This window comes from Aptenodytes forsteri, unplaced genomic scaffold, assembly GCF_000699145.1.
Source record: "Aptenodytes forsteri isolate BGI_AS27 unplaced genomic scaffold, ASM69914v1 Scaffold185, whole genome shotgun sequence".
NCBI lineage: Eukaryota > Metazoa > Chordata > Aves > Sphenisciformes > Spheniscidae > Aptenodytes > Aptenodytes forsteri.
The window spans coordinates 859,592-871,782 of NW_008796214.1; the positions used below are offsets into that span (position 1 = coordinate 859,592).

At 37.7% G+C, this 12,191-nt stretch overlaps 1 protein-coding gene across 1 annotated transcript in view; it reads left to right on the top strand.

Moving 5' to 3' along the window:
• Window positions 1–705: 705 nt before the first annotated feature.
• The window catches only part of XRN2 (5'-3' exoribonuclease 2), a 49,094-nt gene continuing 37,608 nt past the window's right edge, over window positions 706–12,191 (top strand). The window contains exons 1-14 of the mRNA XM_009288468.1: window positions 706–771; window positions 4,742–4,869; window positions 4,950–5,061; window positions 6,293–6,404; window positions 7,528–7,586; window positions 7,666–7,755; window positions 8,880–8,952; window positions 9,058–9,108; window positions 9,455–9,612; window positions 10,047–10,121; window positions 10,224–10,357; window positions 10,455–10,512; window positions 10,603–10,710; window positions 11,502–11,546. Coding sequence (XP_009286743.1) covers window positions 706–771; window positions 4,742–4,869; window positions 4,950–5,061; window positions 6,293–6,404; window positions 7,528–7,586; window positions 7,666–7,755; window positions 8,880–8,952; window positions 9,058–9,108; window positions 9,455–9,612; window positions 10,047–10,121; window positions 10,224–10,357; window positions 10,455–10,512; window positions 10,603–10,710; window positions 11,502–11,546 — 1,269 coding nt within the window. The remainder of the gene's footprint in view (window positions 772–4,741; window positions 4,870–4,949; window positions 5,062–6,292; window positions 6,405–7,527; window positions 7,587–7,665; window positions 7,756–8,879; window positions 8,953–9,057; window positions 9,109–9,454; window positions 9,613–10,046; window positions 10,122–10,223; window positions 10,358–10,454; window positions 10,513–10,602; window positions 10,711–11,501; window positions 11,547–12,191) is intronic.

The following is a 12,191-nucleotide window of genomic DNA, read 5'->3' on the forward strand; positions in this document are numbered from 1 at the left end:
GAGATAGAAACGTGTGGGCAAGGTAGAGAAGATAAGGGAAAAGAGAGTAAAGTGATCGAATTGTGTATTGACACTGGTTTTTTGACTGCATGTATTACCCTGCCTGCCTTCAGCAAGATTGCAGTGTATGTGAACGGCAGGCAGATCAGTTTTAGTATTCAGTTCTTGTTACAGTCAGGGTGTTTTTGCGTTTCAGATTCAGGCAGTGAAACAGAATCATAGATTTGGATTAATCAAATGTTGCACAGCTCTAAAACTGTGAGTTACTCTTTTGTTTTTATTACAATTGTGGTTTCAGTTAGCCTCTTTCAGCATGATGTGTGAAGTTTATTTCACTTGTAGCTGCAAGAAGTGAATTTTTTACTCCAGTGGATAGATAAGATTTGAGGATTTGTCTGCCTGGGGGAGCTATTATAGAAAAAGGCGGTTTGTGGGTTTACAAGTATAGCTCATTAGTCGCTCATATAAATGCTTACTCTGGAATAAGCTGTTGGCAGCTAGCAGTGATTGTTCTGGTCGCTTTACCAAACTCTCGTTTTTTTGTGTCTCTGATGTGATCTGTTCTGAGGAGCTGGGTAACCCTCAGTTTAGAGGGCTTTCAGGGACGCTGTGTCATGATCGCGTCTGCCAGGAAAAAGTGGTTGGCAAGGGTACTGGGGGGAATTGGAGAACGATGTGTCTCTACCGGCTACACCTATTGAGCGTATGACTGTTGACATGGCATTCGCCTTCTCCCAGCTGGGGCTGTGGATCTTCAGAGAACATCTGAAGGTGTGTGCACATATCCTACCTGTTGTCTTCAACTCACGCCAGTTGATTTGCTTTATCCCCTTTTCACCAAAGCGGGGAGCTCGCAAAGATGAACAGTTTGGTCTTTTGCTTGTAGTCAGTGTCACAACCGGCTGTATGGCCCAAGCCTTTCATTCACCAAATCGCCCTTTCCTTCATTACGTCCAGGGTTGACTTACGTGGATGAACATCCATTCCAGCAGTAAAGTTAGACCGTGGAGACAGCAGCTCCATCGGTCATCTGTCACAATTTATGACCATGCTGGCAAGATAGCCTCGGCGCTCGGTAATAGCAAAGAGCCCACGAGGTGAAGTTTAGTTGTGATGTTTTGAAGCAGTGTTCTGATCAAAAGGCTGCGAATAGAGTTTTGACAATATAAAGCAGATTCTTTTACAGCCTTGTCTTTACTGTAAATGAGTAGTTTACATTTTTGTCTTACAAGCTTGTCCAGCTGTTTCTGGATAATGCTTTAAGATCTGTCTATTTAAAAGCAGTCACAATTTAAACAGCAAATATATCTACAATCTGTAACAATTAAGAACAGTTTTCTCTAAGAGCAGAAGACTTACCTTTTTCATCGCATTTGTAAACATTTAGATTAATCTTTATTTAATCAAAACTGCTCTAGTGTTTAGGTAAAATAAAGGCTTATATAGTGTTGGTTTTACTGAGTTTGTGATTGTATGTCCTTTTGTTTTTTTAATAACTGAGCTTGTAATAGCAAATGTTCTTTATTAAAAGAAAAGGAAAACTATGACATATAAAATAACTGAAGTATCAGATCCTGATGTCCTCATCCATGTTGCTTTGTTCCAACTTAAGAGCACGTTGCAATTACAGTAAGGACAGCACATGGATAAATCATATTCATTACAATTTTTTATATTCAAATCTGGTCATAAATTTGGGAGCGGACTAGGACAGTAGTGGGAAGCTGTAGTTTGTCTTACTGTAGATGAATTTAAACTACTTTCACGATGTAATCAGCTCTATGTGTATTTTAGGATTGCTTATAAATCTCTCTAATCAGAAATTTTGTATCTCCCGGTAGCTTGTCTCTTTGAAATATTAAAAAGTTGATCCTTGTTCTCTTACCTTGCTAGATTATTTCTTTTTCTTAAATCTGATTAATCTTCTTCTTAAGCTGAGCAGGAAGAATAAGAGGAAGATCTTGAAGATAATATAAAATCCAGGAGAGAATATTCTTAATCAAATTCATACGGATTAATAAAGCTGCAACTAAAGTATCATATTTGAAGATCTATTTTCAATGGTTTCAAAAGAGGCTGTAGATTAAAAGTGAACAGTTTAGTTATATCACAAGAGATATCACTCCCAGATACTTAAACCTTTTACAAGGCTGTTACATTAAAAATCTGATAGGTTTATGAGGATGTAATGGTAAAGTTGCTGACATAGCAGTATGCAGATGAAAACTGAATGGCTTTCGAAGCCATCTGAAAGAGATCATGCTTATTTTGCTTTACCTTCAAGACTGAAAATAAGATCTGTGATGGGGGCAGTTTTATTTTCCATATCACACAGTTGTAAGCCTTTGATATCTTCTGAGTCACAGTTAGCTCTGGCAAGAGGTTTGATGAAAGATCAAGTAGAACACAAGGCAAGCTTCTCGTCCCGTTATCTGATGTAAACCGGAATGAATACTCTTCTTTTAAAATTGTCGGTCTTGGTTGCCCAGAGTAACTTTATTAGAACTGCAAGCTACAGTCCAGTGTTTGCACCTGACAATTATTTTCTGCTAAAACCATGTGATTTTTGTGTGTGTGTGTGTTCTAGAAAGTTCAGTAAAGGAAGCAAACGGTCAGGATTTCATCTGTCAGGATTTGACTGTTTTGGATGAATAGTATAGGAAAGATGTGAATTAGCAGAAATTTCACCTGTTTTGAAGAAGTGAAATAGAGGGACTTAGCGTTCAGTTATTTAAAAATGACTTCACAAAATTGCCCTGAAAGAATTCCATACACCTATAACTGTGAAAAATACTGAATAAAGACTTATTTTGCTTTAGAGGTTTTAATTTTTGCCGTTTAAGACTCGGGTAAGTTCAGCTAGTTCTGCTGGTACTCTAAGCAGGAAAATTGTATGAAAGTCGATGGTACAATCTCTAAGTTTTTCCTTTTAAATCTGATTGATTGAGCTCTGTATGAGAGATGTGGGGAAACTCGTTAAAAGAGGAGCAAGCAGCAAGTCTGCAAATACAAGCTCAGAGGAAGTGCTTGATGCTTGTTAATCAGCTACTGATAAGTTTCACGTGAACTGGAGGACCAGTAGTACCACATTTTTCCCTCCTCTCTCACGTAATCCTGTGATCATAGCCTTTACGTAATAACATGACATGCACTTTTTTCCTTTGCTTTATGCCAAGTTATTCAAGAGTACTCTTCATTCCAACTTTGTGATATGTTAAAACCCTTTCCAGTTGTAATAGCTCTGAAAATACATTTGACTTTTTCATGATCAGCTCACGTCTCTTCCATCGCTGATGTTGTTGGTGTTTAATTCAGTGGTTTATATGTTAAAAAAGAGCGTATGGTGAGGAAACAAAATCGAACATGGTTGCTAATCCACTTTGTAGAGGAGCCACTCTTTGAAACACTCACCAGTGTTTCAAAACTGCTTGCTTTGACAGCTTGAGAGAAGGGGATGAGGGTTTTTTTTTTTACGTAAGTATTATGATACCAAGTCTGATCTCTGCTCTGGGGCTGATTATCGAGACTGTTCTCTTCACCTAGATAGTTACTTGTCATTGACATGACAGCATACGCAAAATAACGTGGCATTATTTATCACTTCCAGTTCAGCTGAGATTTGTTTTCTTTGTACTTCTGGGTTTACCTTGTATAGCTTGTTGTAAGTGTTCGAGAATGTCGAAAGAAATACAGGAACATAGGTGGCTATAGGCGGTTAAGTTGACTATAATTTAGCATCGAGTTTACCATCTGCACTGTGGCCTGGGTTTCATGGTCATTAGGCATCAGGCTGGCAGTAGAAAAAGCACTGACATAGAGGGAGTGAAGCATTAAAGTCAAGAGTTTTACTTATTTGCAGAAGTGGAAGGTAAGGACTGGATTTTATTTAGCATCTCAGATATACCCACAGACAAACTCAGAGGCAGGAGCTGAAGAGTTCAGGAGTTTGAGCATCTCAGTGCATTTGATAGTCAGCAAGAAAACTAATACATATATACCCAAACTGGAGATTTGGCTGGCGGGATCTGAAAGGATCTCCTCTCTTTGTGTAGAGGAATCTGGGAAAAGTCCTCTTTCCAGTTAAATCTCGTTGTCCTTTGCTCACCAGGATGTGCTCATATACTTTGGGAAGCTTGTCATGTCATCAGCTGGGCTCCAATATATGTCGTCAGCCATAGGTGAATCACTCTTACTGCCTCCCTCCCCCAGTTGTGTGTGTGACTTAAATAACGTATCGCCGTGAGAAAGGGCAGAGGTGCAAGTTTGTTTGGATGTGTCAGTCTGGGGAACTAAGTGCTTAAAGTAGAAAGGTTTTGATGCTTCTTGGTTATGTTAAAGTTATAGCATCATATTATAAACTTTGAAGTCCCTTTGCTAAATTTTGAGAGCATCAGTATGGTCCTGGCAGTAGAAGGGATTGCTTTCTTGAATAATACGAGGTATGGAAAGTTCTTGTTTATAATACATGCTGATCAACAGAAATGAACCAACTCTGCTGTAACTCATCATAATATCTTCTAGTTGTGCTAGTTTATAAACATCTTTTAAAAAAAAAAAGCACTCTCTTAATAGTGTAAGCATGCATCTTCAGGTAATTATGTGGGTAGCTTGTTGCTATCTTTTTTTCTACCGCCCTTGAAGAAAATAAACTTTTATGAGTCTGTACATTAATACCTCTGTTGGTTATTTGTGATACTTCTCTAATCAAGTACTGAAATACTTGTTTTGACTGCGTTCACAGGCTAAAGAGTGCAATGGCGTCAAGGCTCCAATTGATACAAGCAAACCTAACCCTAATGAGGTGGAGTTTGATAACCTGTATTTGGATATGAATGGTATAATTCACCCTTGTACACATCCAGAGGACAAGTAAGGCAATTTTTTGTCTCTTTACAAATAGGATTTATTGATAGCATTTCAGATGTTAAATTGAATGCTCTATGTTTTAGGCCAGCACCCAAAAATGAAGATGAAATGATGGTTGCGATTTTTGAGTATATTGACAGGATCTTCAACATTGTAAGACCAAGGCGACTTCTTTACATGGCTATAGACGGAGTAGTAAGTATCGATATATTTAGTTACTGCTAATGGCTGTTTGTAAAATTAGGGTGGGTGCCATCCACTCTCATAAGATCCTTTGGGAAATAGTTTTCTAAAATGAAAAACTACGGGGCAAATATACTGTTAATTTAATTTTGGTGAGGGTAATTAAAAGTATTCATGGGTTTTGTTGTCCACAGGCTTATATGAGCTGGCTAATGTAGTCTACTGCAGTCTGAACTTTGCTTCTGAAAAGCAGGAAACTTCCCTAAGACAGTAACACCCTGAAACTACTTATGTTCCTCCGTTCTGTGGCTTTAGTACTAATTTATGCTGCAGGCTGGGAAAGACCAGAAAACCGTTTAAGCAGATGCACTTAAAATGGGCAGTGACTGAATTGTGCTGTGGAATATTTCACGGGCTAGCCTTAAGGCACATTTGAAGCTGAAAGCTTGTCTTTCTCCATACCTGATCCTCATCTCTGCTCAGTACATCAGTTGGTCTAATGAAAGATACCACCTTTTCTTAATAACTTTGCTTTACTGAGTATTTTTCTATCCAAATTGCATAGTCTCACTGAGAGATGCCAAAATGGCCTGGCAGACTGCTGGTAGGCTTCTTAAGCTTTGGCTGTTTTTCTAGGCTTTTCAGTTTCTCAAAGGTACAGTGAGTATCATTAAGTAAAAAGATTTTTAACCTGAATACAAGTTCAGGAATTCCTAATGTATGTGTGTATATAGAAGTAATCCCAACTAAATGTTGATGTAGCCTTTTAAAAACCCCAACATACCTGCTAACTGTAATAGCTAACTACTGTCTGCCGTAGTCTTTTTATTTTCAAGAGTTATGAATACAATTGTAGGAGTTTCTTGTTGGAGAAAGGGTATGCAATAAATAACGGTTTCAGATACGTGTCGCTGTGAGTTTCATTCATTGTGCGAGGGAAACTTGGAATCCTTGAGCATTGTGCATGTCTGAGATGGGGGTACAGCTGTGCATGCTGCTGGCTTACCTCATGGAGAAGCTTAAGAGACCTATTCAGAAACGGGTTCAGCTCCCTGTGCTGCCATATGAGAGCTAATGGTGACGCGAGGGAGGGACAACAGAAATCCTTGTTTCAGTTAGTGTAGACTGATGTCTCGTTAAATGGTTGTATAATCACAGACTGGCCAATTTCAGAAGACTTGCCCAGGAAGGAAACAATTGTCCAGATGCAATAACTGAACCAAGCGTTATGATACTTTTTTAGGCTCCACGTGCAAAAATGAATCAACAGCGGTCAAGAAGATTCAGAGCATCAAAGGAGGGCATGGAAGCTGCTGAAGAGAAGCAAAAAATAAGACAAGAAATTCTGGCAAAAGGTAGAACTGTGGCCATATCTGAGGTTTTTCAAGTGAGAGTCACCTTGTTTGTTTTGAGTGCTTCAGTAAGGGTTAGAAAAGGGATGTCTTGTTCAGTGGGTATTTGTCTGTGCATTACTAGGAGAAAGAGGGAATAGCAAGCCTGCAGAAGGATGGATCTGTGTTTTCCAAAGTTAAGAACTAAGATAAAACAAAATGTCACTTTTTTCTTCTTCTGTCTCCTGCCTGAAATGGATTTGTGTTGAGTACTCTTAATTCCTTTAGAAAAAAAATTGAACAGAAGAGCAGGGATAAATGTAGTAGTGGGAAACTAACCAAAACCCTTATGGAAGGAAGTACAAATCTGTAGGACTTGATGAAAGGAGAGCTGAGGCTTAAAAGCGGGGATCAAATGAAAACACTGCTGCACAGGAATAATGAACTGCGAGCAAGGGTAGTTACTTGACAGTGGAAACTCTAAACTCGGTGAGGAAACAGTGTCAGTGCAACTTTCTAAGAGTGACAGTGACATGACTCGAGTGAAAGGAGTGTGTGTAGCTGAAGCATGCTGTCTGGGCTGGAGCAATTAATTCAGGTGACTGTGTAGGAGGAATGAATGCTGTAGCCCAAGTGAGAGGGCCAAGTGTAACCTAGGTAGAGATTAAAAAGGGAGGACAAAGACTTTTTTAACGTTTCTTCCTGTAGCATTTCTAGACTATGAAGACCCTTTTATGAAGCTCAGAGATGAGAGAAGTTGGTGTAACCCTGTTTGTGAGCCCAAGTGAATAGATAGTGGAAACATAGGGGAAAATATGTAAGAAAATAATTATTTCCTAATGTTTTATCTCATTTAGCAAGCTTAGTTTCTTTGAGATTTCTTTCACAGTCTTTTGACAGAATAGGTAGTGAAATAATTTTTCTGAAGTAACAACAATGTTTGTAAATGTACTAATACCTTATTTTAAGATGGAGATAATATAATGGTAAGAGCTGTTTTAGTTTTGTTGTTGTTTGTTTTTTTTAAACAAACTAACTTTCAATAAGTGTTAATCGTTATCAGGGAGCCATCTGGGTTTTTATCATGCAAAAATGTTTTTAATGTTCCATATCGATTTACCTCTGTTAAATGTTTTTATTGCTCTAGGTGGCCTTCTTCCTCCAGAAGAAGTGAAAGAGAGATTTGACAGCAACTGTATTACCCCGGTAAGTATTCTTGCACTTTAACCAGCAATTGCCAGTGTCTGAATGAAGGTTTAATTTATTTTCTTCCGTCACTTTTTAGGGAACTGAGTTTATGGACAATCTTGCTAAATGTCTCCGCTATTACATTGCTGACCGTTTGAACAGTGACCCAGGGTGGAAAAATTTGACAGTAAGTTTCACGGTTTCATACTTCAGGAAAATTAAGGTGATCTATTAGGCTGGGTTGGGATATGATTGAAGAGTATGAATTTAACAGATCGTCTCATCTGCTGACACTGTGCTGTTATTAATAATGGACCAACTTGCACATTCTGCTGGGACTTCAGAGATACGTTTCATCCTAATAACACAATCTAACAGCACCATTTGTTTTAATTTCACTTAAGAGCAATGAAAAGATTGAAAAGAATGAAAAGAAGCCACAATTTGATACAACGGGAGACAGGGTTTTAGGAATACTTTTCCTTCTTTTGGGGAAAACTGTCAAGATACATTTTATATGTATTCTTCTCACTACTTCTTTTTTAACTTGTTTGCTACCTCAGCTAGGCTGCATTTTCTCCGTTATTCTAATGATGGATGACAATAGATGACAGGCAACGAAAATAATACATATCAGCTTCTTGCTTTTCTGGACTTTGAAATTCTCTCCTCCTGTTCCTCAACCACTCCACCCCCACTGAGTTTTGTTTCTGACAGCCCTGTGTTTGCTCTGTGCAAGAGGGCAGAACAGTCAGTCTTCTCAGATGCAGCTGTTGGTTTTATTTTCCATAAGTTGACTGTTAAAGTGGTCTAATTAGAGGGCAGTCGACCCTGCTTAATTCCCTCCATCAGACATGAGTTTTATAAACGCTAATGCTCATCTGGACATCAGTGTAAGGAAGTGTATAATGTGATAATGTATCAGTGTATCTACGAGTTTAGAAGATCTAAAGGGAAGCGGGCATATGTCTGCTTTGTCTGTTAGTTCTCTAGTGTGTATTTCGATTGCCCTGATAATTTATCAGGGAACTTCAAATACGTTAGTTAATGACGGGATAATTTCAGTGGTATTTGAATGAATGTGTCAGCTTCATCCTAGAATTAGTAGAGAAAAATGAAGGTCTATTCGTTGGTTCCAAACTCTTAAATAATTTCATTTTGAATCATAATATTTTAGTTGAAACTACAAATTAGGATTTCAGATATTCATAAGTCAAATTCAGTATTCAGTATATGAACTACGTAAGTTGTTTGTTTTTTTTTTTTTACTTTGACGGCATAAATTGTTTACGTAATTTAAATGTGTCGCAGGTTATTTTGTCTGATGCTAGTGCTCCTGGTGAAGGTGAACATAAAATCATGGATTACATTAGAAGACAAAGAGGTAAAATTCAAATAAATGTGAACATTTTGTTTTAAATTACGGTATGGTCAGTAATGATTTATTTACGTGACTTTGGTTGACTAAATGCAATTTTCTTTTGTGTAGCTCAACCAAACCATGACCCAAACACTCATCATTGTCTGTGTGGGGCTGATGGTGAGTTCTCTTTTGCTAGCAATATGTCCTATTAAGCTTTCTTGTGCTGTTTTGTGATTGAGTTGGGCTGTAGTTTTTGGGCTTTCACTTGTATTTGTGTAAATAATCCAGTGTATTTGTTAGTTCTTGAAAGCTCTGTGTAATATGTGGGGAAGGATCTAGCACTGTCCATAGCTGAAGGGCTAGCTTTCACCTAGTTGTACTATCTGGGTATTTCGGGGGTAAGCACGTCTGTGTGTTCACCCTTGCGTAGGGGTACAATGTACTTTGCTTTTAAACTTTTTTTTAAAAAAGCTTAATAATGTTTATCCTTCATTATATTTTATTCTTCTCTTTTGATTGGTAGCTGATCTGATTATGCTTGGGTTAGCTACACATGAACCAAACTTCACTATAATTAGGGAAGAGTTTAAACCAAATAAACCCAAGCCATGTGGTCTTTGTAACCAGATGGGTCATGAGGTTAAGGATTGCCAAGGTTTGCCCAGAGAAAAACAAGGCAAGGTAAGAATTTTGCTATTTCTAGAATTTTTTTTTATCTATAAGCTAATTTATGTTTTAATGAGATCCCCAAACTGTTCTTGCTGTTGGTTTTGGCTGAAACATAATGCAAATTATGTTACTGGAATTACCTAGCTTTCCTCTTATATTGATAAGTAAAAATTGTACTTCTGTAGCACAAAAATATTATGCCAAACCTAATATCCTCACTTGTGGTTTTTTGTTGTTTGGTTTTGTTTGGTTTTTTTTAACTGGCGAGAGAAAATGATCAGTAACTTAACAGACTTGCAAAGCAGCAAAATGCACGCTTGGCATAAGAACTTGAGAAACTGTGCTTGTATACCAATTAACTCCTCCCGAAGTAAGCCTTTAAAAACTGAGTTGGAGAAACTTTCAGGTGAGCTTGGATGTAATGCAGCTCTTTCCTTTTATTTTAGCACGATCAGTTTGCAGACAGTCTTCCTATCGCTGAACAAGAATTTATCTTCATCCGATTATGTGTTTTGCGAGAGGTATGTTGAAGCAGTTACTATATCTGCTTTATATAAATAATATTTTTAAACTCTATACACAGTGTTTTCTAATGTCCTTTTTCTTTTGTGTGTGTGTTGCAGTATTTGGAAAGAGAACTCACTATGGCCAGTTTGCCTTTCACTTTTGATTTTGAAAGAAGTGTTGATGACTGGGTCTTTATGTGCTTCTTTGTGGGAAATGACTTTCTTCCTCATCTACCATCTTTGGAGATCAGGTAGATGAGAATATATGTTTTCTTTTCCTGCAAGTATATCTACTGTGGCTTTAAATAGTAAGAATCTCATGCTTTTGTTTGTTTGTTTGTTTTTTAGGGAGGGAGCAATTGATCGCTTGGTTAATATATATAAAAATGTGGTGCACAAAACTGGGGTAAATTTTTTTGCTTTTTCTTTGAAAATATCTGGGTGTAAGCTACAAAAATAGGCTTGTTTTTCAAATATATTATTTTCTAATTTGCAGGGGTACCTCACAGAAAGTGGTTTTGTCAACCTACAGCGAGTCCAGATGATCATGTTAGCTGTTGGAGAAGTTGAAGATAGTATTTTCAAAAAGAGAAAAGACGACGATGTAATTTTTTTGTTACATTCTTGGAGTTTGGTTTTAGTCACTTGCGTTACTGTTAGACTGTGACGCTTCTTTAGTAGAATAAGAAAAAAAAAGAACTTTGTATTTTTTTTATAATCTCTGGTGAATTCCTCTGTATTCGAAAAGGAATTGAGTGCTTCCAGTTGATTTTCTTTTCCTGCACTGCAAGGCCTGCTTTTCTGATTGTTATCCCAAGTCACAGCAAAATGAAAACTATGTGAATTCTGTTACTGCCTGCAGCTTTTTGAATAGCCGTTATGACATCTGAAGAAGGAATTGTTTTGTAATTTGCTGCGACCTGTGGAAGTGCAAGCCATGAGCAGAGGTGGCATACTAAGTATGAATTCAAAGTGTGTTCTTGCCTGGCAGTGCCTCCTGCCATTGGAAATGTGTCCAGAGATTGTTGTTGTTTTAGTCTCTCTCTGCAGTTTGTCTGTGCGGTTTTTTGCAGACATATTCCAGTTTATTCATTAAGTGCAGGGGATAAAACACCTTGTGAATGAAAGAAGAGAATTGTATTCACTATCCAGTCAAAAAAATACTGTGCCAGCGCTGGCAAAACATTTTTTTTCCCCCCCATAGGTTTTCAGGGTAGTGTAGAAATTTCTATCCCATTTCTGTTGGATTTACAGACACAAGAATTAACCTATGTCTTATTCAGAACATTATGTAAAAACCTTATGGCCTTCTGGTCAGTAGAGGATTATAATGAAATATTTTTCCAAGAAATCTGTATGCTTGACTGACTTTATTTCTCTTTATTCTCTATTTAGGATAACTTTAAAAGACGGCAAAAAGAAAAAAGAAAAAGAATGAAGGTAAATTCATTCCTTTCACAATGCAAAAACTAGCAAGAATTAAAACGTATACTATAGCTTTCAGCAGATGTGTTGGTTGAAGCTGCAGTCATAATCATGGCATTTTCTGGCCCACGTGTAAACTATTTTAAAGAGGTTTTTTTCATGGCTTTTTGTAGACTGGAGCTTTGAAAGAAGGAATTTTGTGTATTAAAGGCTTCGTAAAAGGGGAAGGAGGGAGAGAGTTGAATGCGCTGGATGATAGCTGTGTGTTGTGTCCTTCAGATCTACACAAATCTGCACTTTCGTGATTATTTAGTGATGTTTCAGCATGGTCACTGTACAGGAATTGCTTTTCCATGCTTTGACGCAAGTCTTCTCGGCAATTGTATTACTGAGGGCAATGGAGTTTAGCATAAGAGTTTAGGTTTAAATCCATTTAATGCAAACTGATACGTGTATTTGCTTGATTGGAGGCTTGTTTCTAAAAGAGCAAAGAAGGCTTACCCCAAACTGTAGTTATCACACATTCTGCCTGCAAGCAAGTCAGTGTTGCGGAGTATCCCTCAAATGTAATAGAGAAGCATTATCTGTTGTGGGAACGTGTTTGCCCTTTCTGACCCCTGTAAGCTGAATTCTTTAAAATTGTTGTTGGAAGGATGCTGA